This window comes from Hyperoodon ampullatus (genome assembly GCF_949752795.1).
Source record: "Hyperoodon ampullatus genome assembly, chromosome: 3".
NCBI lineage: Eukaryota > Metazoa > Chordata > Mammalia > Artiodactyla > Ziphiidae > Hyperoodon > Hyperoodon ampullatus.
Window position 1 is genome coordinate 132,408,558 of NC_136916.1, and position 27,425 is coordinate 132,435,982.

Consider the following 27,425-nt stretch of genomic DNA (forward strand, 5'->3'; position numbering starts at 1 on the left):
AACTTTTAAATCACTTAATCAGTTACCTTTCAAAGCACTAAGTAGCAATCCATATTTCTGAAGGATTCATTCACTGAATACAATCTATTCATGGGAACATTTAGTGAACTAATCCTGAGGCCAAATATCAACATTCCTCTGTATTTTAAGATTTAGTGAATTAGTAATGACTACTCTCTGGCTATATCTTCAGTTGTGCTGAAATGAGATCCTTATAGTGGTAGAAATTTTCATTTTCACAAATCATGAACAAAAAGGCAGGGTGAGGCCCCCAGGCAGTGGCCGCAAATATCAGAGCATATTAAGAAGCATATGGAGAGCTGGTTAAAAATATAGATGCTTAGGTTCATTTTACCCCCAGAGATTCTGATTCAGCAAATATGGGGTCCAGCCTGGAGTCTGCATTTTTACTAAGTACCTTAGATGATTCTCATGCAAAAGGTCCTTCTGAGTTATACTGGAGAAATCCTGGATGTGAATGGGACTGGTCATAAAATCCAGTTTTGATTTCAAAGGGGCATGGGGTATCTATTAAATGTTACAATACATGATTGGACCTAAATACTTGAAAAACAGTGTTACTAACTTACCTAATTTAATTTTTTTTATCCACAGCTTCTTACTTTGAATTATTTTGTTTCTTTTTACTATTGTAGACTTATTTTACACAAGGAACCAGAAGCTCTAATGAGAGAATAGTTCAGATTGTAACGTATGTCTAAAATAAGAAACCCTAGGCATCTCCTTGCCATACTTTCAGTTTCCCCCTTCTTGTACTGGACGGCTTCCAAGAGGCTTTGGGTCAGTCTCTTGGAAGGCTTCCAACAACTCAGGGGATTTGTAGTCCAAAATTCTCTCAATGAATCTATATTCTAAAATAGTCCAGGAAAGCTATGCTTTGGGGCATTCAGTCTCCATGAATTAAAATCCACGGTTCTGAGGTGTTTTTCACTGAATCGAAATGGAATATCTAATGTTTATTGGGTTGGGGTGGGAGTTGGGCAAAGCTGAAGAATAATCCCATTTCTATGACAGTACGACTGTGTGTATACTCATTCAACAAATATTTTTTTTTTTTTTTTTTTTTTTTTGCGGTAGGCGGGCCTCTCACTGTTGTGGCCTCTCCCCTTGCGGAGCACAGGCTCCGGAGCACAGGCTCAGCGGCCACGGCCCACGGGCCCAGCCGCTCCGCAGCATGTGGGATCCTCCCAGACCGGGGCACGAACCCGCGTCCCCTGCATCGGCAGGCGGACTCTCAACCACTGCGCCACCAGGGAAGCCCAACAAATATTTTTTGAACAACTATGTGCTGGGATATATCTGTTGGCTTTTTAAAAAAATGCATTATTTTTATAATAAAAAGATAAGAAATACTATATAAGAAAACCTGTGGTTTTCCCCACATACATTTTACATGTATTATTATTCTGTCATTAGCAAAACTTTCACTAGAAAATTAAAGACATAGAGAGAACACTATATAACCAAGTGAGATAACTTTGAACAAAATTGCTCCAGAATTTAATTAAAGAAATTCTTCAGGTAGTCTGAATCACCCACAAACACAATGTAAGAGTCTTAACTGATTAAGCAAGTCTCTAGAAAATAACTAAACGAATTCATCTGTCATTACCAATTTTCCCTGTCTGAGCTTCATTTTGATTCCCTTCTTTCAGTGTGTAAACTAAGGAGAAGTGAGCTGCTCTTCCCCTCTAAACGACAACTTTCTTGAGTCTCAACTGAGAAACTCTTCTGGGTACATAAAAACATTTGGAAGACTGAGAGCATTTTTATTTGTGTTCTAAGGAAAAAATTAAATATTATGATAGTGAAAGATATTCATAACTGAATGTCAACCTTGCTTCCAGTACTTAAATAGAATTCCACCATAATCTGAGAACACTCACCAAAGCCTCACTCAGATATCTGAAATTATTAATCTAGAAAAATTAATCTAGTGGTCAATCAGACCTCAGTGTCTCCAAGAATGATTTGTGGATGCCACCTTAATATTACTTTACCAGTGGGAACAGCAGTAATGAAGTGGGCAATTAATTTTTTAATAAGCCCTACTGTAATTCTGAAACAGGTTGTAAGCAAGAACCACATTTGGAAAAATACTAGTTTAACATTAGCTACCTACTTTTTTTTTTTTTTTTTTTTTTTTGTGGTACACGGGCCTCTCACTGTTGTGGCCTCTCCCGTTGCGAAGCACAGGCTCCGGATGCGCAGGCTCAGCGACCACGGCTCACAGGCCCAGCCGCTCCACGGCATGTGGGATCCTCCTAGACCGGGGCACGAACCCGTGTCCCCTGCATAGGCAGGCGGACTCTCAACCACTGCGCCACCAGGGAAGCCCAGCTACCTACTTCCTAAGGATTACCATTCTAAAAACTTATCTATGTTTAGTTTCACTAGTCTCTTAAAATTTTATCATCTTAAAAGGTATTAATTTCTGCCATAGCCCATTTTACAAATATTACCATCCCCAGTTATTTATGAAGTTATGCAAAGCTTCATTTCAGAAATCTGATTCTTAATATAGATTTTATTTCCAGGGGAAAATTGGACAGTTTTAAGCTTATATACCACTAGGGGTGGAAGGATATTTTTCTCCTACAGGATATAGAAAAGTAACTATTAAGTATACCACTAATCTCTTATATAAGACAAAAATTAAATTAAATTCACACATATTTTGCCTTCTAAGTGTCTATTCACTTTCTACATAGCAAAAAGTAAAACACTACCTATCAAAATGCTACTGGAATTCCTATGCCACTTTACCATTTAAATAATACCCTACCCTTTCCCCAGAAAACTCCCATTTACCAATATTCGCCACTACCTGCAAGGCTGCAAACATCATCATTTCTTCTTCGGTGCATTCAATTTCTTCCAAGAGAATAGCCCATTTGGCCTGCTCATAAAGCTGATTAATTCTGATTGCATCATACTGCAGCAAAAGAGACACAATTCTTTTGTAATATATTACCTTTTACATTAACAGTAAGGAAAAAAGCTACCTATAGGGTTACGTATACCTAAATATATCCACATCTAATTTTTCATTAAAAATGGCATTAAAATATGCCATAAGATTTTTACATATTCAGTAATAGAAGTAGATTCTGTAAGTTATTTTCCAGGGAAATAACCATTAGGTATTACAGCCCGTAATAAAAGGAATTAACTTGAAGACATTAAAGTAAGGTAGAACTGACTGTTTTTCAGTATTGTTGTTGCAATTTACCACACTAACATGTCATAATCAGACAGTAAATTAATTATTTCGGGGAACATCTTGCTCACTGTGGAAAAGCATACCAGACAAAGTGGCAGGTCCTTGGAAACAGTAATTATTTTAAGAATCCAAAATAGAGGGCATACACAAACATACATAAGCACACACACACATTTGTAGAAAAGATTTACTTAAATGTTACTGAATTATCCATTTAGTTACATTAATAAAAATCAATACTGTAACAATACTATCTTAGAATGGTAACAAAATACATAGCCCCTTCCCACCCCATGCAAATATAACTATGTTCCCAGAACAGCTTTGGCTTTACCAAAATTAGGTATGATATAGCCTAAAAAGGGATTAAAATGATTTTTTGTAATTCTACTATATACATTTTACTGTTGTATGAAGAATTATTTAAGCACATAATTTAAAATGATAAATATATACATTAAAATCTAGGCTATAATCTGGACATGAAAAGGATGAGAAGCAGACAAGAGAGGTCCCCTCACCCGCAAGGATGACATGAAAGCAAAAGACCCAAATCTCTGTGCCATGTGTTTTCTGGGGGAAAACACTCCAGATCTCTACAGCAAATTTAAATCTTATCAGAAAAGCAAAGTACTTCAATAGCACAGATGATGCCAACCATCTGACAGTAAAAACACATTACAATGTTTGGCTATTAAATTGAGAGAAATATAGACTTAAAAAGAATTTTTTTTTTGAAGCAACATCTTCTGGGATATATAATTATGTACAGTTGAAGAGAGATGTTAAAAAAAACACATGAACTAACTTTACCAATTCCGTAGTACCTAACTAGTTCCTTTAAAACACAAATCAACCAAAAATTCAATTCTTTAACAAAAAGAAAAGGGTTTAGTTATGCTTCCAACTTACTAAAACAATAGACTACTTTAAAATACAGATGCCTTTGTCCAAAGCTTTGAGTTTTTAATATTATTCAAGACTTGCTATATATATCCAAACAATTCCTTACCCCACCAACTTCCAAAAAGCAAACAAAAAGGAACAAAAGAGATCCCTCTAAACCCTCGGTACCTTTGGATTCAAATCAAAAAAGCTGTAATACTTGAATCGGAGCAGCAAGGCCTCATTTTCCTTCACATCTTGTTCCATGAGAGATCTTGAGGAATCAAGCCACCTGGACAAATTAACAATAGTGGAACAGAGCAAGACAAAATTAATTCTACGTCTATGTGGAAAAAGAAATTCTTAAATTGTATCTATACTTTAAAACTTACTCTTGGTTGGGCGGGATAAATTAGGAGGCTGGGATCAACATATACACACTACTATTTATAAAATAGATAACCAACAAGGACCTACTATATAGCACAGGGAACTACATTCAATATTTTGTAGTAAGCTATAAGGGAAGAGAAACTGAAGAAGACTATATGTACATATATACATACACACACACACACATATATACACACACATATGCTGTATGTATATATAGCTGAACCACTGTATATGTGTGTGTGTGTGTATATATATATATATATATATATACACACACACATATATATAAGTGAACCACTGTGCCATACAATGGAAACTAACACAATAGTGTAAATTAACTATAACTTCAGTAAAAAGAAACAAAAACAAAACCAAAAAAAACTTGTAAAGTAATTGGTAAACAGCAGAAAAACAAAACAAAACAAAAAACTTACCCTTGGTTGATTTTTGCTTTGTCAAGAAGGGCTTGAGGCTTGAACATTTTGGCCAAGATTTCCGGTGATGTTATTGGCTGACTGACAGCAAGTATACCAGGGTTGCCTTCTGACAAAGCACTGTCACCGAACCAAGCAGAAGTTGGTGACAAGGGGCTTCCATCATGAGCATCGTAAGTGGGGGTCATTGTTTTACTATAAAGTCCTGGGCTTGAATATATACTTCCTAATAAATAACATGAAAAACAGGTAGTAAGTATGAAGTTTAGTTATCTTAGTTTTCAGTAATACATGCTATAATGATATAAAGCATACTGTGAAACACAAGCTTCATTCTGGAAGGAAAAGCTTTAGTACATTATTTTACTTCTCTTAAAAACAAGTGAAATTAACTTTACTTGTATAACATTAAGAACATGTATAACAACAAGGTAAAAAAATATAACTAAGTTGGAAACTCTAGGGAAAAAATCAGTTCCAGAGAGTTAGAATATAAGTTAAGGATATTGCTGAAGCAGATAGACCAACACTTTTGTTTTTTAATTGTGCCAAGGCTCACCTTTCAGAGGGCCAATGTAAAGAACATCAGTGCCTATAGAAAAGGAAAGAAAGGAATTCAGAAGGTAAAGAAAGGCAATAATAGAAGACAGAAACAAAGAATGAAAATGAAAAGAAAATGGGAAGAAGAAAATACAGATTTTTTCCTAATTGTGAATCATAAACTGAAGTAAATATTCCAAGTGTATTTAAGAGTAAAGAACCTTAGAAGCTATAATCTAAGTAAAACAAGTTTTGTCCAATTCAGAACAATGAGGTTGGGCTTCCCTGGTGGCACAGTGGTTAAGAGTCCGCCTGCCAATGCAGGGAACATGGGCTCGAGCCCTGGTTTGGGAAGATCCCACATGCCGCAGAGCAACTGGGCTCGTGTGCCACAGCTACTAAGCCTGCGCTCTGGAGCCCACATGCTGCAACTACTGAAGCCCACGCACCTGGAGCCTGTGCTCCACAAGAGGCCACCGCAATGAGAAGCCCGTGCACCGCAATGAGTGGCCCCCGCTCACCACAGCTAGAGAAAGCCTGTGCAGCAACGAAGACCCAATGCAGCCCAATAAATAAATAAATAAAAATAATTTTTTTAAAAAGGCATTAAAAAAAAGAGGTTGTGCTCTAGTCATGTGTTAGTGACAAACATGTATACATTTCTCACCCTTTGAAATCACTGTACCCTGTTTTAAGACAGCTCAATGTAACTGAATAAATTCACATAAATTAAGGGAATAATTTTCTCAGCGAATACCTAAACTGGCTCCAACAGATTTACAAATAAAGTATTCGAGCAAAGAGATATATAAATATTGCCCTAGAAAGAGGCTAACAAGGTGTATTTTATAATTAAACCCCTGAAGCTGTAGAGATACTGTCTTTTTAATCTTCTGCTTTCTCAGTGTTAAAGGGCTAGGTATGTAGTAGAGGCAACATTAAAAAAAATTGTTGAATTAGTCCACTGATGATCTGTCCTCTGTCTTTTAGACTACAAAAATTAAGGAGATTAAATTAAATTAAGACTAAGAAAATTCAGAATGACATTAAGTAAAACCACCCCTTCAAAGTTCTAACTCTGTTAATATATTTTATCCTGTAGTCATAATATTTAAAAAGAAAATGTGTAAATGGGTGTCACACTGTTAATGGATGATGTTAATGGAATGGCTGTTTTCCTTACCTAATTTAGGAATATGCTTAGGAATTTCTCTCCTTTCATCTCTAATGACATACCACCCCCAAACACACAATGACAGAAACAATTACCTATGAAAAAGTGGTGGTAATGCTAGAGATTTTTGAAGTTGTCAAGACGGAGTCTAGGAAGAGAACACAAAGTGGAAAAAAAAAAAAATCTCTTACTAGCCTCAGGGTATCTGATTTGATACCCCTAAATGTATTCTCCCAATGGATACTTAAACAACTTGTAGAATGTGAAACATTGTTAAATAAGCAACAAAGAAAGCTGTGAATGCTCCTTTTCAGCCTTCAAGGAAGAACACTGGGATATTTAGTTGTACCTTTAAAAGCAAGAACCTTAAACTACAAGGGCATTTTGTGAAAGAGTTACTTATTAAAAGGGCTGAAAACATTACTCCAGCTCATCTGGGCAAAGAATAATTCTGCTATAGGGAGTATACATGTAAATACGGTGTGGAAAAAAAACATTACCTTCTAGGCAGAATCTTCTCATTGTTTATTTCAAAGATCTAGCAAACAAATCTTTTACTAAACATGTCAGAATACTGAAAATTCATTCCTGGTATGAACTATAATTACTACTAAGAACTGAGTAAAGTTAGAATTGATTTAGAAACTTCTTTATGAAGTTTCTAAAACAGAAAATATATTCCCCTACATTACACATCATTTAACAGAATCAGCCACCCAATCAATTCCCTTCCCTCTTATTTACCTATACTTTGTGTAATCTACACGTCATATCTGACCACTTCATTTTTCCCATTTGTTCTTTTTTGTTAGGCAATCTACAGTAATAACTCATTTAATGTTCCCAACAAACCTATTACTGTCATTTCAGAGGAGCAAACTGAGGCAAGGAGAAGTTAATATACATGTCCAATGTCAAGAGCTATTAAGTTGCAGAGCCAAACTGTAAATCAGCAGTCTGACTGCAGCTAAATACACTGCCTCCCAGGTACCATTCCCAGTTGGTGTGCATTTATTCATTTTAGAGTTTTATTATTGATGTCACCACTGCTGTTGCAAACAGTGCCTTCCAATAAACAGTTTTGTACCTCTTCCCCAATTCTAGCAGCATTGCTGGGTCAGAGGGTATGTGTATTTAAGTCCCAGTTCAGTGATAATCCCAACCAGCCTGTATTCCTGATTGCCCAATTTAAGCCGTATTTGAAGCAGAAAACTAACACAGGGTAAGATGAAGTAGCAATAAAATATGAGTTTGCTGAACAACATGCAATGATAACTTAAAAACTATAAGGATGAGAAACAAAGACTTCAACAAGCACTACAGTCTTGGGACCCCTACTATAAATATTAAAAACCCAACGTAACCTAATAGCTCATGAGAGTATCCCTATATTTTAATACAGTAGAATCTGCCTCATAACTTAGTTATTATATACACATTATCCTTTTTAAAAAAGTACTAAAGTATTTAATACACTTCAGAAATTTTTCCAAAGTATCTGGCTCATACCATACTTAGAAAACACATTACAGGTGAATTAAAAATACGAATATTGATATTACAGATAAATTAAAATATATAAATATGAAGTAATTATAAAGGTATTAAAAGGAAATATAGAAAATTTTCTGTAATATTTGTGAAGATTTTGTTAACAGTGAAAACAGAGAACTACAAAATAAATGCCAGATTTGACTACATAAAAATGTAAGACTTTACAGTATAGTAAAAAAGAGCACAAACTTAAATACAGAATGCCAGTATAGGGAAAATGTTTATCACATCAAAAGATTAATATCACTAAAACAAAAACACAGATAAAAGAAAATGGACAAAGTCCATAACTGAAAATTAAGAGAAGAAACAGGAATGGCTAATAAATATATGAAATATTATTCAACTACTGTTCACACTCAGTGTTTATCAGGGAAATAAAAAAGTAATTCTGAGATACCTGTCACACTGGCAAACATTTTGTAAAGATTTACAACATTCAGTATTGGGCAGAATGTAGGAAAAGGGGCACTTTCATATACTGTTGATGGGAGTGCAAAACCGTCGCCTTCAAAACTCTTTCTGGGAGTACAGTCAACCCTTGAAGAACGTGCAACCACGTTTGAACTGCGTGCGTCCACTTACATGTGGATTTTTTTCAATCCTAAATACTACAGTACTACAAGATCTGTGGTTGGTTGAGTCTGTGGATGTGGAACTTCGGGTATGGAGGGGTAACCACAGGTCATACACAGATTTTCGATTTCAAAGAAGGTTGACCTCCCAACCCCACATTGTTCAAGGGTCAACTGTATGTCTGAATCTTGGAGAAACTTTCTGGAGTATATTTGACAGAAAAATTAGATACTAGTTAGCTAGAGAAACAGTTAGATGTAGTTCTTCTACATGGAAAAATTTGACACTATATATACATAGAAGCAGGGAGACCTCTACTCTGACACACAGAAAGATCACCAAAACATACTGTTCAATGAAAAAACTCATACTGCAGAACAAATATATAATATATATGTATCTCATTAATGTTATAAAAACAAAACTAGACATGCAAATAGATATAAAACATATAGAAAAGGTACTGGCAACTTGTACTCCAACTGTTTACAATATAGTTATACACAGTGATTAAGAAATGGCTACTTCTTGATACGGAGTACCAAGGGAATAAACTGAAGTCAAATTTTCAGCTTTGGTTTAGTACATTTTCTATACTATGGTACTTTTATTTTTTATAATGAGGCTGTACTAATGTATAACTTTTGTAATTAAAAAATGATATAAAGTCCATTAGTATGTATCACTGAGTGAAAAAAAACAAATGCATGTATAACACAGTCCCACTTTAATCATTAAAAACAAAAACATAATTCTGTAATATTTGAATTTTTACTATGAGCATGCATTACTTTTATAATATTTTATTTTGGCCATGTCGCACAGCTTGCAAGATCTCAATTCTCCAACCAGGGATTGAACCCAAGCCACAGCAGTTAAAGCCCAGAATCCTAACCACTAGGCCACCAGGGAACTCCCATTGCTTTTATAATTAAAGAATAGTTTTTAAAAAATTTTTTTGATGTTTAAAATGGCAAATTCCAGTTAGGAAAAATGGCATCGTGCATGGTGATTTTCCTGACAGTGCCAAGCAAGTTAAGTACTGATTACTTTCTCTATTACTTTAGGACCCAGACTTTTCCTTTGTCTAGCTGCTTTTAAGATTTCTTAGGAAAGTTTCTAATGAAGTAATTTTCTATTTCTATTTACATAATAAATCCTGAAATTGGTAGTAAGTCAGTACTATACAGTAAAGTTAATTCTTACTTGGAAAAACTGTTTCCTGCAGACACGGATCGGGCTACTTAAATGGTTCTCTCTTCACAGGTATTTGGAGATTAGATAATTACCTAGTTACAGCTACAAAGTGGCAAAGCACTCAAGAGTGTATCACTTGAGCTCAGTCTGTAAGCAAGGTATTTAAAAACTGAGAATTTTATCATAATTCTGTATAAGAGTTTCACTAAAGTCTGTGAATCATTAATTCACTCATGATCCTTTACCTTTTAAAACATTACTTTTAAAAAAAAGCTTTGTTGAGGTATAATTTACACACCAATATTTTATCAAATGTTCGTATTAGAATTCATAAAATATTTACTTTAAATATTATAACTGGAGAGATGATGTTACATAATGGTTAGAAACATGAGTGCTAGAGCCAGAGCAACCTGGATTTGAATCCTAGCTGTGTCCCTAAATAGCTTTGTGACCTTGGGCAAATTACTTAACCCTTGTAATGTTCTTTCCTTATAAGTAAAATGGGGATAATGCCACCAGAATCATAGGTGTTCTATGAGGATAAAATGAAAGATAATGTATGTAATAAATAATAATCATCACTTATTGAATATATATACACATATATATAATTGTTAACCATGCTCACAGAGATGGCTCACAATTCAAGAAGCACATGGGCACTAAGGGAAACTGAGCCTGTTTCCTCCTCAGTAAAATGAAAGTTACACCTACTCCTTACCACACCCTGCACTACAGGGACATCTGTGAAGCACTGAGCACAGTATCTGACACCCCAAAGATATCATAAACTGAGACATATGGACCTGTTGCTAGTTATTATGGGCACAACATGCGAGTGATCATATTTCTCAGTATTTGGTCCAATAATTGACTAACATGACTGATAAATCATAAAGTCATGCAAACTAGATATTTAATATTTGTTTTAAAAATTAATCACATGTTGGGGCTTCCCTGGTGGCGCAGTGGTTAAGAATCCGCCTGCCAATGCAGGGGACATGGGTTTGAGCCCTGGTCCGGGAAGATCCCACATGTCACAGAGCAACTAAGCCCGTGGGCCACAACTGCTGAGCCTGTGCTCTAGAGCCCGAGACCCATAACTACTGAGCCCGCATGCCACAATTACTGAAGCCCGTGCGCCTAGAGCCCGTGCCCTGCAACAAGAGAAGCCACCGCAATGAGAAGCCCACGCACAGCAACGAAGAGTAGCCCACACTTGCCACAACGAGAGAAAGCTCGCACGCAGCAACAAAGACCCAATGCAGCCAAAAATAAAATAAATTAAATAAATTAAAAAAAAATTAATCACGTTACTTTTCATGTGTATATGGGACTTCTCTATAGATAATCAGTCCTCTACATGTCACTATCTTTGTGTACTTTCTTAGGATTTCACATCAACTCCTCAAATGTTTTCTTTCTAATTAATTTATTTATTTAACTTTTTTTTTGTTTTTTTTTGGCTGCATTGGGTCTTCACTGCTGCATGCAGGCTTTCTCTAGTTGCAGCAAGTGGGGGCTACTCTTAGTTAACGTGCGCGAGCTTCTCATTGCAGTGGCTTCTCTTGTTGTGGAGCATGGGCTCTAGGCACGTGGGCTTCAGTAGTTGTAGAATGTGGACTCAGTAGTTGTGGCTTGCAGGCTCTAGAGCACAGGTTCAGTAGTTGTGGCGTATGAGTTTAGCTGCTCCGCGGCATGTGGGATCTTCCCGGACCAGGGCTTGAACCTGGGTCTCCTGCATTGGCAGGCAGATTCTTAACCACTGCACCACCAGGGAAGCCCAAATGTTTTTAATTAAACTGCTTGAGTGTAGAACTGTTTTTAATTAAACTGCTTGGGTGTAGACAAATAAAACTTTTTTTTTTTTAATTCTTTCACTGAGAACACAGTCACTTCACAGACACAAGACAGCACACATAGTGTATGATTCCATTCACATGAGGTTTAAGAACTGGTAACACTATTCTGTGCTGAGAGAGGCAAACAGTGGCTATTTGGGAAAAGGCATGAGAGAGGCCTTCTGGGGTGTTGGTATCATGCTATATGCTACATCAAGTTCTGGGTGGTTACAAGGTATATACATCTTCAAATATTCATCTGTAATTTAAAATCTGTTCATTTTACTGTATGTAACACCTCAATTTAAAACAAGAAAGAAAAGAAACCCATAGTTACTTGCTCTTAAAAGGTTTGGAGATTTCCCTTGTCTTAATTATCTTTTGTCTTCAAATTGTATTTTCTTAAAGCACTATATAAAAGCTCTCACTTGCAATTCTAAGACCAATCCTGATTTCAACCACTCCAAAATCATCCCATAAATATACTTTTCTATGTAGTTCTTTGTCTTAAGAATTAAATGAGTTTCCATTTAAACTAAAAAATAACTTAAAGCAGGAATTGTGTCTACTGTCAGATGCCTTCATCTACATAGTCAAGTCTAAATCAGATTTTTTACCTTATTCTAATGACAGACACATTCTTTTATTCTCTTTCACCTCCTAATCTGTAGGCTTCTACCACTCTTTCCCCTCATTCCCTCCTCCATATTTTACTGGAATTAAATTTGATATTCTTTCTAAAATAATGATTTGTTCATTTTGTAACATATTCAGAAACCAATGACTCTACAATGAACTAGCCTATATTCCTCAGCCTGACATTAAATACCCTCCAGTGTGATCCAGAAGTTCCTTGGAGGTCTCTCTCCCATGAATTGGCTCAAATGGTTTATTTACGCATCTTGTACTCTTCTTTTGCCAGGATGTTCTTTGTTAATCATTCTTTCTACTAGGATTGCCTTTTCTTCCCATCAAAATCCTAGCCACTGGAATCCTAGCTAATTCACAAACTTACCTCCCCAATCCCAAAACTGAACATACCCTATTTGGAACTGCTTTGTCTTCTGAATTCTTATAACATTATTTTCTGCAACACTCATTTAACATTGATGTATTACCTCCTTAAATACAGTACCTGTAATTGTGCTTTTCAACGAGCCTATAAACTACTTAAGAGTAAGGATTGTCTTATTTCTTGGTATCTCCCAAATGTAATCAGTACATGGGTAGTGACATAAAAGTTACAAGGTATGTGACCTTAGACATTCCTAAACTTACTGTGGCATAATATCTTCATCCTTATATGTGAGTAATAACATAATCCACCTCAATGGGTTGTAGTGAGAATTAGATGAGTTTCCACGAGTAAAGTGTATGAAATAGGTCTGGGCATACATAACCTGTATGTTCACTGTGTACTTTCATTACCATCATCATCACCCCAGAATTTAAAAAACCAGGAATGAAATGAATAGTAAAATTAGTTTACTTATTTGCTGCTGGGATCTATCCTAAGAAATGGATTTGTAAATGTGTGGCCAATGGAAACATGGGAAACTAACTTCCCGGGACTAAAGAACCATGTAATCTAATTAATTAGTCATTTAGCTTCTCAAAAGACACTGCCTACGTTCCTATTGCATGCCATATGCTGAGTTGGGTCCTGGTAACAAAAAGGTAAGAAACAGTCTCTTCATGCAGGGGCTCACGATTATTAGGGGAGAACATGTAGTATAATACCAAACACAGAAAATGACAGAAGGATATGACAGAAAGATAACCTTCTCCTTATGACAGAAGGATAACCTAATTCAGGTCGGGGAGGTAATAGAAGGAAGTCTGAGAAAGCTTCTTAAAGGAGCAACACCTTAAAGGAAAAAGAGAGGCACTAAGAGACCAGCATATGCAAAGCATTGAGACAGTTTTAAGTAACCTGATAAAAACAATAATGTCTTAACTAAATACTAGTGGCTTTCACAAAATACCCAAAAAATGGAACTAAATGCTAAAAAGAAACCTGTCCAATTTCCACAAAGCAAAGAACCGAGGCCAGTTAAGGTACTGTCTCCTTTTGACTCTTCCTGAGCAGAGAACCAGCTTTTCTTTTTATTGACACAACTGCTAACACCTGACATGATGATCTGCACATAACAGACTCTGGTGATGATTTCAAGATTGAGGGAAAAGATGCTGAGGGAGAGTGTTCTTTAACTTGACCACTCTCCTGACCTACACAGTCCATTTATCCCGATATCAAAAACACAGAGGGAGACCTACTGTATAGCACAGGGAACTATACTCAATATTGTTTAATAACGTATAAGGGAAAAGAATCTGAAAAAGAATATACATATTCTTTTTCTGATTTACACACACACACACGTGTATGTGTGTATAAATGAATCACTGTGCTGTACACCTGAAACTAACACTATATTGTAAATCAACTATACTTCAATTAAACACATACACACACACAGAGGCATACAGTCCATGGTTCTCACACTGAGCCCATGTTTAGTCAAAGCCTCACCAGATCCAGGAGTGATAAGAGGCCCCTCTAATTCAAGTGCCTCATCTTCAGACTGGTCATCTAGCTTTTTCTTTTTTTTCTTTGTTGGATCTCTGGGTTTTTTCAATAAAGAAAGCTCTTCAGGGTGTCTGATATCTGTTAAAATAAAAAAACATTATTTTACTAGCATAACAGAAAATTTAAACACATTACACTTGGTAAATCTATTAATCCATTCAAGAAAAGAATTTGTAATTTCCTTCTGTGTATGTGTGTGTTTGTGTTTTGCCAGATACTAATGCCATGCAAAAGACTGGAGTATGACACTTTTAAAAACAATATACCAAAGCACTCTAAATTCGTAACTATCCAATAAATGTAGTTACCTCAAAGTGGAAAGATAATAATCTACCAGGGTACAGAAAGAAAATATTAGAACTCTTATTTATATATTTTTAAATCCCAAACTGTAAGAAATTAAGGTTTATATTATATGGTAGCCCTCATTCATTCTGCATGCCGTAAGTTAACACAAGATATGTGAAGCAAATGTAAAGAAAATATTTTCCCATCATTAACAAATCTCAAAATTTTAGTCGACTCAAACTTTTCTACCTTGATATCGAATGGCTACAAGTTTTTGTGTTTATTCTATTCATTTTCATGTGAAGAACCTGATGAGAAGCAAAATGGTTACAGGAAAGGAACAAAAAGAATTAAAATGACCCAAATAAGTATAAATATCACATTACATATTATATATTATATACCATGTTTATAAATTGCAAGAATGGTTAAGAAGTCAGTTCCCCCCAAACTGAGCTAAAGATTCAATGGAATTCTAATCAAAATTCCAGCTTACTCTTTTGAACAAGTTGATTGTAGAATTGTTCTCATTTCCTTATAAATTTTATGAGTCAAAGCAATTTAAAATAAAGTTGGAAGACTTATACCACCTGATTTTAAGACATCATAAAACTACAGCAATTAAAACAGTGCAATTACTGGCTAAATGATAAGATGTATAAATGAATGGAATAGAAGAGAGGACCCAGAAACAAACCCAGATACAGGTGGTCAATTATTTTGGACAAAGGCGTCATGGCAATTCAAGGGAAAAAGGAAACAAGAGATTCATGTATTTTTCTAAAAGAACATTAGCCCTCACCTAACACAATATGCAAAAATTAATTCTAAATGTATCAGAGACCTAAAAGAAAATTTAAGTAGACAAAGATTTCTTAGATACCCACACCCCCCATAAAAAAACTGGCCTTTACTACAAGAAAACAACACCACCGCCACCCACCACCACCCTGCTTCTTGAAAGACTGTTAAGAAAACAAAAGGCAAGCTGTATATTGGGACAAAATTTTCACAAAATATATTATGCATATCTGACAAAGGAGTTGTATCCAAAATACATATAGAACCCATACAACTCAATAATAAGCAGACCAATGGGCTAAAGATTTGGACAAGCACTTCACCAAAGAATACATAAGAATAACCAAGAAGCATATGCAAAGATGCTCAACATTACTGGTCAGGGAAGTGCAAATTAAAACCACAACACACATATACACCCATCAGAGTGGCCAACATTAATAAAATTGATAATACCCAGTGTTGGTGAGGATGTGGAAGAACTGGAACTCTCATAACCAGCTGTTGGGAATGTGAAATGAGAATTTTTGAAAACACTTTGGCAGTTCCTCATAAAGTTAAACATATACAACTCAGACACTCCACTCCTAGTTATTTACTTAAGACAATGAAAAGCATATTTGTAAGCTTTACTCACAAAAGCCAAAACTGGAAATAACCCCGCTGGATAACAAAATGTGATCCTTTCATATCAGTGGAATACTACTCTTACAATGTAACACAACTCATCAGTAAAAAGAAACAAACTATTAATACATGCAATAACCTGAATGTATCTCAAAATCATTATCTAAGTGGAAGAAGCCAATTAGAAAAGGGTATACACTGCATGATTCCATTCACAATATTCCAGAAAATGATAACAAATCCAGAGTGACAGAGCAGAGCAATGACTGTTAGGCTGGAGTTTGAGAGCTAATGGAAATGTTCTATATCCTGACTGTGGTAGTTTCAGAGATGTAAGCATCTGTCAAAACTCATCCAACTGTACACTTTAAATGGGTGCAGTTTATTGTACATCAATTATACCAAAATAAAGTTAATTAAAAAATAAAGAGGGTAAGGAGAGGGAGAGCAAAGAAAAACAATAAAAGAAAAAAGCAGGAAAAAAAAGAAGCACTAGGTCGTATCTCACAGTGTTTGGTGGCACTACCCCATACGTCACAGACAACAAAATCCAAGTCGATGCATAACTTGTGATGATGCAGACTGCTAAGTCACTGGATCAGAATTTGACAGGGGGTAGTTTGTACCTTCAGGAACCCACAGTATTCACTGGATTCAATCCAGCGTTACAAGTTCAGGAAGCTTTTTATCAGTAGGGGAACTGCTGCAGAGCTGATGAGGCACAATTTGAGGCAGAAGCACACGGCCAAACTACCTGGATCTCAGCTCCACTATTTATGAGCTGTATGACTTGGGCAAGCTACTTATCAGCCTGCCAGCATCCAAGTTTCCTCAGCTGTAAAATGAGACTAATACTACTAATACTACCGCAGGAGGTTTTTGTGAAAATTCAGTGATTAATATGGGTAAAGTTTCTTGCACAGGGCCTGACAAGTACTTTGTAAGTATTAAGTATTAATGTTTTTTTCCTAATTTTAAAAAGTATACAATTATGGTATAAATTTGGAAATTATGAAAAAGTATAAGACATTTAAAATCTGTTCTTGAAAAATGGACTATGACTATGTGAATCAGTGATCATTTTAATAGATGTATAAAATTGTATTAATATAACATAATTTAACAATTCTTCTAATACTGTGCCCATTATAAATAATGGTTCTACAAACATCTATCTATATACATGTTTTTCCACATTTTATTTCTTTAGAAATTCATTGGAACAGAATTACTGGATCAAAGGTTATAATAATTTTAAGGCAAAAATGGAGGAAGATGGGCACCTGTGTTATTTTTTTAAAGCTTTATTTTTAAAACGGTATGTTTATCTCCTTGTTTTAATTTACATTTCTTTGATTAATACTGATGTTGTACACTTCCTCATAGGTTTTTAGCCATTTATATTATTTCCTTCCTTCACTCATTTTTCTGTTAGATTTCTTCAAATCAAAGTTAAATTGCATATAAAGATTAACATGGTAGCAATCACTGCAAACCACACTGAACTTTCTTCTTAATTTAATTTAATATATATATTATACCATGTTTAAAAAAGAAATTCAAATAAATCTTTTAATAACTATATGGATTTTTTGTTTCTCTGTTGGTTATTTGAATTTTACTATTAGGAACACTCCAGTACACATTAGGTTTTTGTTTTGTTCTGTATATATTTTTTAATAAGTTAAGTCTTATTTTTTTAATATTGATTTATTTATTTAGGCTGCACTGGGTCTTAGTTGTGGCACATGGGATCTTCGTTTCAGCACGAAGGATCTTTAGTTGCAGCATGTGGACTCTTAGTTGCAGCATGCATGTGGGATCTAGTTCCCCGACCAGGGATCAAACCCGGGCCCTGTGCATTGGGACCACAGAGTCTTACTCACTGGACCACCAGGCAAGTCCCTTGTTCTGTATTTTACATGCTATTTTGGGGGGGAATATTATCCTGAAACATGAAAATGGAATCAGCAGTAAAACTGTCCTGAACAAATACTTTACCAGAGAGTAGGTGAACGTAACTGCTCCTTACTTATTAATAAATTAATAAATTTGGGCCAAGTATATCTTAGGTACTAAACAGCAGAAATCACGTGAAAAATAAATTCTTAAATTCTGTCATTTTCTTAAAAGCTTCCTGGCATGTCTTTTTCAAGTTAAAAATATTCTTTAGCTAAAGTTACAAAATTTTGGGACTTCCCTGGTGGTCCAGTAGGTAAGACTCCCCGCTCCCAATGCAGGGGGCCCGGGTTCGATCCCTGATCCAGGAACTAGATCCTGCATGCATGCCGCAACTAAGAAGTCTGCATGTCGCAACTAAAGATCCCTCATGCTGCAACTAAGACTCAGCACTGCATGCATGCATGAATAAATAAATAAAGTTACAAAATTAAAAATCAGAGATTTTCTTCAGTCTTGTATATTCAAGTTGAGATAGGCTGGGACCTGGGACCCTTTACCAGAGTGCTTGCACCTGGACAAATGTCTCCTGAAGCAACAGAATACACAGAAACTATAAGGGACTAAAAATAGCTGCATGCATGTGCAGTTAGGGCAATTATGAACAATAAGATACAAAAAGGCCACAAACCAACCGCCATTCTGGAGGTGTTGGGAAGCAAAACTAGGGTACTGAGCATGATCCCTACACACAGCACCAAGGGGTGGGCAGACCATCTAAGCCACCGCTCCAGCCCAGCCCACCAACCTGCCCCCACCCTCACCCTATTTAAGGGACCAGACCGCCCTCCTCAGAGAGCCAGCAAGGGAAACTGTTGCTTGTTTCTGCTCTCTTGTGCTGCAGCACAAGTCTCAGTAAAGCCTTGCTGAATTCCTTGTCTGGCCTTTTATTGATTTCTATTGATTAAAGAGTCCAAGGGCACAAGTCGGTAACAAAGTTAACCCATTTACCCTCAAAAGTAACTTTTGGGGTTTGAATCAGTAGCGCTAATTGCTATGATTATGTAGATTCAGAAACTCAGAAGATATTTCAAGTATGTCTTTTGAGCCATATTTATCTAATTAGCAGAAGTGAATCATCATTTCCTAGACTACTTTTAAAAGAAACAAGATTCAACATGCTAATAAGAGACCTAATGATTTACAGGCTGTACTTTCAATTCTCAGTGTACCCTCAGCTTTGCTATCACTGCCATGTTGGGAGAAAATAAAGGCTTTAGAAAATTCCTAGCTTCTGAATAATCACTTGTCCCCTCTGCTTCGGTATTAAGTGTGGGCAGGGTGGTAATCGCTCTCTCCACCCATTCATTTCCCCAAAGTAAATCATAAACTGGTACAGGTTGAAAAATCTAAAAAGTATATAGGGACATAAAACTAATCACGCCTGAGAGATATGACACGCTCCTATCACAATTTACCATGAACAAGTTTAGCGGGAGAGGGGAAAGCAAGCATGTGTAATTGGAAAAAGCCTCCTAAATGTTTCTGGTATGTCCTTTCTGCTTGAGAAACACTGCACTACATGATTCATCCTTTTGAGATTTTTGTTCCTAGGTCATTTCCTGTCAGCTCACAAGCCAACTATTATTAGAAAAATCAGTACTGTTAACTAGCTTTTTGGTCAGTCATAGGCAGATGAAGCAACTCCTAACTTGTATGTGCCCATGAGAATTGCCTGTGATGTAAAAACAATTATATTAAAAATATATGCTTAGGCCACACCCCCAGATAATACTCTTAGTGACTCAGGGGTTCCAACAGCTTGTTTTATGAAAGTTCTAGTGATGGATGTTAACTAAACTTACTGTGGTGATCATGTCACAATATATACAAATACTGAATCATTATTTTGTACACCTGAAACTAATATAATGTTATATGTCAATTACATCTCTATTTTAAAGAAAGCACTATTGGTAATTTTGATTCCAACTTTTCCTTGAGAGCTAGTAGCTTAGGGAAAGGGGAGGAGGGAGAAGAACGACATCTTATTTCTCTAATTGGAGCAACGTAGCCATTGGCTACACATGAAGTCTGTGAATAAGTGGTTTTCATTTCATTACAACAATAACAGAAAAAGTGAAGTAAATCCATATAAAATACTATTTCATTGATACAGGAATTTAGGACTTATTATTTACTGTGTCAAGAAGAAGTTAAACTAGTGACTTTAGGAATCTGAATTACATGTATAAGACTGGACTTGGTGAGGAGCATAAGTAATTAAACAAGGCTTATACTAAAATAAAATACACCTAGAGGACTATGAGTTATAAAAACTTTAAAATGGGCACACCAAAATACAATGCTATCTTTCTTTTATGCTAAATTATAGTTCAATAATAAAGATATACTAGCATTATGAATCACTACACAAAGCAATGATCCAGGATCTATTTATAACAAAAGGATAAACTACATAGCAATAAAATTTAACGTTCAAAATCAATATACTGTTATCAAGTAGAATACAAATCTAGTGGAAGACAGACTACATAAATTATCTATATAATTATGTAATTATATATAGTACATATATATATCTTATATAATTATATATAGTACATATATATATCTCCAAAACTATGGGGCTGAGGAAGTGGGAAACTAAGGAGCAGAGAAGGGTTCTCAGGTGAAATAATAATCATTTTAGTTTAAAAATAAAAATTTCTGGAGCGTTTCCAGTTACACATGTATGTTGAGTTTGTGCATTTACTTTCACTCCTTTCCAAAAATCATGCCAAAATGTAAAGAAATAAAACATGAACCTAAAAGGACAAAAATAATAGGGGAAAAACATCAGATAAGCAACATCAGAAGAATGCTGAGACAAAAGCCAGATGGGAAAGAAGCAAATGACTTAGCAAAGTGGACTAATAGAGAATCAAGGTGTTGGCCGGAAGTACCAATGGGAAACACACCGACTCACTGTGCCAAACATCAAGCATGATCATGTACTGAAAACAGAGAGACAAGAAAAATGAATCCTGCCCCACATCGGATTACATCTACCCTTAGATACGCACCCTTTAGAATTCCTTACAGGAAAATCTGAAAAGCCCTAGGGAAAAGATCTTTTAGATACTGACATTTGAAAAAGTGTGCTTAATGTCTAAATACCCTGCAAAAGAGTGACAAGCTAAACCCCGTTCAACCAGAGTTTCCTATTAGGTATATGTATGAATGGACAATTAGAATGGACAATCAATGACTGACAGACATTACAGAAAGGACTCTGTGGTAGGCAGAATTCTACAGATATCTCCTTAAAATTCCTGTCCCTGGTTATACAATCATACGCTAATTTAGGGACTGCCGTGAAGAGACTTTGCAAATGGAATTTAGGTTACTGATCAACTGATTTTAGGGAGATTATCCTGAATTCTCTCAGTGGGTCCAATGCAATCACAGGAAGCCTGCCTAACAGAAGAGAAAGGCAGAAGAGGGAAGCAGAGGAGGGGTCATATAGATTTGAGGAGTTAAGAAGAGCTGGACTTGCTGTTGCTGGCTTTGACAAACGAAGAGACCACAAGTCAAGGAATTCGGAAGGCCTGTGGAAGCTAGCAGACAAGCCAAGGGGAACGTCAGTCCTATAGCCACAGGGAACCCAATTCTACCATGCAGAATTCTTTCTCAGGGCCTTCAGGAAGGAACAGAGCCCTGCCAGACACCTTAATTTTGGCCTTATAAAATTCTAAGCAGAGGATCCAGCTGAGCCATGCTGTGCCCAGACTTTTCACACAGAAACTGTGAGATAATAAATGTGTGTTTTAGGCTGCTAAGTGTATTGCAGCAATGGAAAACTCACAGACCTTCCAATGTGAAAGAGAGCAAATGAAATGAAAAAGAACAACTTACAGAAACAGAAATAATGCGAAGAACAGAATAAAATAAAACATAAACCTCTTAATTACAAATCTCAGAAAGGTAAGACAATGGCATCCGTGAGAGATGAATAGGATGTTAAAAAATAACCAGAGGGACTTCCCTAGTGGTGCAGTGATTAAGTACCCACCTGCCAATACAGGGGACACGGGTTTGAGCCCTGGTCCGGGAAGATTCCACATGCCGCGAAGCAACTAAGCCTTTGAGCCACAACTACAGAGCCTGTGCTCTAGAGCCCGTGCTCCTCAACAAGAGAAGCCACCACAGTGAGAAGCCCACATACTGCAATGAAGAGTAGCCCCCGCTCGCCGCAACTAAAGCCTGCACACGCAGCAACAAAGACCCAACGCGGCCAAAAATAAAAAAAATAAAAATAAAAAAAATTTTTTTAATTAAAAAGAAAGAGATAATAAGGGGCTCTTGGATATTAACAAGGGGGAAGAAGAGTCCTTCCCATTTTTAAAAAGAACGATTTTGATAAGGTTTACCTTATATAAAGTCTACAACTCTTAAATATATTCATGAATACCTGGGTAACAAAGATCCAGATAGAAACATAAAACACTGAAAAATAAAATTTGAGAGCCACAATAAGAAAGCAACAGACAAAATATAAAGTCAGGTAAGAGGATCAATCCAAGAACAATATCGGACTAATTACTAGCAACAAAAAGAAGAAAAAAAAACACAGGGGAGGAATTAGGGCACATTACTATGAAATTTCAAAATGGCAGGGAAAAAAATCCTAAAACGTTCCAGAGAGAAAAAGCAGTCTACAAAGAAAGGATGAAAATAAAAATTAAGAACACTATCAGGACTATAAATAGCAATACTGGAAGCTAAAACAACTGAACAATGAATTCCCAATTCTGAGGGAAATTAATTTTCAACCCAACAATTCCTATCAAAGGACAAAATAAAGACATTTTCAAATATAACATCTCAAAAATTTACATCCCATCCACCTTTGATGATGGAGGATATAGTCCATCAAAATAAAAGAGCAAATCAACACTGAGGAAAATGCAAGGATCAAGTATGAGAGAGAAGACACTTTCCCTGGACAATGGTGGAGGGAAGTTCTGGGGCTATGACTGTACCACTTGACCTAGAAGCCATCTACTCCAGATTGGAGCAGGAGGATGGAGGGACTTCACAGTGTGTTTAGGAAGAAAAAAAAAAGGAGGGAGGGAGGAGATTATTATCAGATAATGTAGTTGATCATGAAAATTATAGAGAATCTAGAATGTAGAAGAATCAACAACAGAGCAGTTTCAAAACTAAGTAAATGATAAACAAAAAGGCATATAAGATAGAAAAGGTAAAAGTATACACTTTGGTTCAGCAAGTAAAAATATTTGCCTTGTTAAAATAATGCAAACAATGATACTGATTTAATAAAAAATTATAATAGTTATAATAAAGTGAGAAAGAAAAAGTTGAGAAAAAAGAAGTGAACAGATATCTAAAATGGATAAATCAAGAAATAACAGCATAAGCACATTATTTAAATTGCGGAGCTAAAAGAAACAGTAAAAAAGTAGAAAGTGGTAGGGAATGTGCTTGGGGTTGGGACGATATAGGACAGAAAAGTCATTTTATGTTATATGCTTTTTTAGCTTTAACTCTGTTATCTATGGCTTTGATTAAAAAAATAATTTCAAAATCTTTCTGCTTATTTTGTAAAGAATGAATTGGAAGGAACAAGGATGGATAAAGTAGACCACTTAGGAGGCTGCTGGAACAGTCCAGAAGAGACATGGTGGTGGTGTGGCCTATGAGAACAGTAAGGATGGTAGAGATGGAAAGATGTGGAAAGATTCAAGATATATCGTGGAGGCAAAATTAACACTTCTGGGTGATGGATGAAATGTGTATAAGGAAGAGAGTGGTGCTAAGGATCACTCCCAAGTTTCTGACGTATATCTGGGATGGTGCTTTTACTGCTATGGGGACTTCTGAGGGGCAGAGTGGGAAGGGCGGAACACAGAGATTTGGAAAGGAATACCACGAGCTCAGTTTTGAACATGTTCAATTTGAAACTTCTGTGAAAGAAACGGTTTTGTTATTATAAATAATGCTTCAATGAGCAAATGATGGCTTCCTAAAAAAGGTACATGGCTAGAAGAAAATCAAGGATGAGTTAAGAATGGTCTCAGCTAAGACGGAGTAGCAAGAATTTGATTTACCCTCCTGCTTTAGTTAAACAATAAGAAAGGAAAAGAAACTTTTTCAGGTATTAGACAACAAGGAGCACAGGAGAGAAGAGAAAAAAACCAGAATGAGCTCTTTGACTGTACCAGCTCACTGCCTAGAAGTAGTTCGGGGTGAGGAGGGGGCAAACAGAGTCAGGTCTTGCTGAGTTGAGATCTGAGATCTCTCAGAGATCTGAATCCAGGGAGGCCAAGATGGCTAAAATTTGTGGGTCAGAGTACCAGAGAGAAGAGAGCTCCACAGAGAGATCTGGAGATCTGTAGTTATCCGCTGGGATCTGGGTGAATACTGATCTGTGCAGTTGTGAGGGGAAAGTCTTCCTAATACACAGGATATTGAGAAGAATCCCCAGAAGGAAATTAGCCCTGGACTAATGGTGGCTCTGGACCTGCCCTAACAGAGCTTAAAAGCAAGTGTCAAAAGGATCCAACTGATTTCAAGTAATTTGACTGAAAAATTTGACAGAAAAAAAGCCAATGCTACTTTTTAAAATTAATTAATTTTTTAAAATACAGATATAAAATCCGCCCTAAAGGAAAAAGCAAATTGCTTTAAAGGGAGGTTCTCACAACTATGGAATTTAACATATGAACTATTTTTAATGTAGAATACCCTCCCTTTATGTAAAAGAGAGGATCTAGCACAGAGTTTTCCAAAGTATTCTGAAAATTTCACTATCATATAAGTTTCAGAAACACTGACTCTCATTTGTAGAGTTATAAATTATTCTGGTATATGATAGAAAGTGCCAAGGATCATAAACACTAAAAAACATGACTTTGGGGCTTCCCTGGTTGCGCAGTGGTTGAGAGTTCGCCTGCCGATGCAGGGTACACGGGTTCGTGCCCCGGTCCGGGAAGATCCCACATGCCGCGGAGCGACTGGGCCTGTGAGCCATGGCCGCTGAGCCTGCGCGTCCGGAGCCTGTGCTCCGCGGCAGGAGAGGCCACAACGGTGAGAGGCCCACGTACCGCAAAAAAAAAAAGAAAGAAAAGAGGGAAAAGAAAAAAAATAGAGCACACAGAAACCTTAAAATAAATACCACATAAAAAACAAATACCAAGGTGATAGATTTAAACTCAACGACACTGATAATCACATTAAAAGTAAATGGTCTATCAACTGTGTTGCATGCCAATTTGATATTATCACTATAAAGCAATATTACACTTAGAAACCTGTTTTCCCATAATCACTGAATTCTCTGATATCTTTTTTCCAACTTCCTAGCATTTCCTCTCTGAAGTATTTAAATTAACTGTCCTGGATGAAGTTTCCTTTAAAAGGCAATGTCTATGAAGTCCTATGGCTTCAACATATTCAATTTTGTTTTGAAATGTAATAAAAATAGTGAATTTCTATTCCTACATCTAAACCACTGGAAAAAAATAAACAATCTAATGGAAGCAACCTAAATGTCCATTGACAGATGAATGGATAAAGAAGATGTGAGGTGTGTGAGTGTACATGTGTGCATGTAATGGAATATTACTCAGCCATAAAAAAGAATGAAATAATGCCACTAGCAGTAACAGATGGACCTAGAGATTATCATAGGAAATGAAGTAGACAGAGAAAGATAAATATCATATGATATCATTTATATGTGGAATCTAAAAAAATGATACAAATGAACTTTCCATTTACTCTTAAAAAGGCTCGTCATTTGTAAAGCCTGCATGTCAGAACCCACCTTACATAAAAGAACTTAGCATGCTTTGCCAGCAGTGTTTCTTTCAAAAAGGAAAGGAAAATGTAACTAAAATCCTCACTTAATCATTACACAGAAGCATCTTCTTAAGAGTTATGTTATAAAAAAATCAAGATAATTTTTACCAAATAGAAAGCTTAGAAGAGCAGTCTGCCAAGACTCACACAATAGACAATCTGAATAAGTCTACACCTATTAAAGAAACTGAATCAATAATTAATAACCTTCCAAAACAGAAAGCACTAGGGCCAGACAGGTTCACTGGTGAATTCTACCAAACATTTTTTCTAGTTTTACTGAGGTATAACTGACATACAACACTGTGTAAGTTTAAGGTGCACAGCATAATGACTTGATTTACATAATATTACCACAGTAAGTTTAGTTAACATCCATTATCTCATACAGATACCGAAAAAAAAGTTTATTTTCCTTATGGTAAGAACTCTTATGATCTACTCTCTTAACAACTTCCAAATAAACCATAGAGTAGTGTTAACTCTAGTCATTGTGCTATATACCACATCCCCAGTACTTACTTATCTTGTAACTGGGGGTTTGTACCTTTTGACTACCTTAATCCAATTCCTCCCCTTAGGTTGTTTCCATATCTTGGCTGTTATAAATAATGCTGCTATAAACATGGGGGTGCAGCTATCTCTCCGACACAGTGCTTTCCTTCGGATATATTCCCAGAACTAGAACTGCTGGATCATATGGTAGTTCTACTTTTAGCTTTTTGAGGAACCTCCATACAGTTTTCCATAGTGGCTACATCAATTTACAGTCCCACCAACAGTGCATAAGGGTTCCCTTTTCTCTACATCCTTGCCAGCATTTATCACTTGTCTTTTTGATAACCATTCTAACAAGTGTGAGATATATCTCATTGTGGTTTCAATTTGTATTTCCCTAATGATTTAGTGATGTTGAGCACATTTCCATATGCCTGTTGACCATGTGTATAACTTGTTTGGAAAAAGGTCCATTCAGGCCCTTTGCCTATTTTTAAAAGTGGATTATTTGGGGGTTTTTTGCTATTAAGCTGTATGAGCTCTTTATATATTTTGGGTATTAACTCATCAGATATATGGATTGCAGATAATTTTTCCCATTCCACAGGTTGTTTTTCATTTTGTTGGTCATTTCTTTGGCCATGCAGAAAATTTTTTTGTTTGATGTAATTCTACTTGTTTATTTTTGCTTGTACTTTAGGTGTTATATCCAAAAAGTCATTGCCAAAACCCATGTCAAGGAGCTTTTTTCTTGACATCTGAGGAAGAAATTATACTAATTCTCTATAATCTCTTTCAGAAGACAGAAGCAGAGGAAATACTTCCTAATTCATTCTATGAAGCCAGCATTACTCTAATACTAAAATCAAACAAAGACACTGCAAGAAAAGAAAACTACAGACCAATATCTCTAATGAACATAAATGCAAAAATCTTTACTAAACTATTAGCAAATCAAATCCAACAATGTATAAATAGAATTATACACCAT

The 27,425-nt window shown here is 36.0% G+C and overlaps 1 protein-coding gene across 1 annotated transcript in view; it reads right to left on the reverse strand.

Annotated features, from left to right (window-relative positions):
* The window catches only part of FERMT2 (FERM domain containing kindlin 2), a gene marked incomplete at its 3' end in the record, with an annotated part of 68,362 nt that overhangs the window by 15,538 nt on the left and 25,399 nt on the right, over positions 1 to 27,425 (reverse strand). The window contains exons 4-8 of the mRNA XM_079700818.1: positions 14,378 to 14,512; positions 5,519 to 5,551; positions 4,960 to 5,185; positions 4,319 to 4,421; positions 2,849 to 2,956 (exon numbers count right to left, since the gene is read on the reverse strand). Of these exons, the coding sequence (XP_079556944.1) occupies positions 2,849 to 2,956; positions 4,319 to 4,421; positions 4,960 to 5,185; positions 5,519 to 5,551; positions 14,378 to 14,512 (605 nt within the window). The remainder of the gene's footprint in view (positions 1 to 2,848; positions 2,957 to 4,318; positions 4,422 to 4,959; positions 5,186 to 5,518; positions 5,552 to 14,377; positions 14,513 to 27,425) is intronic.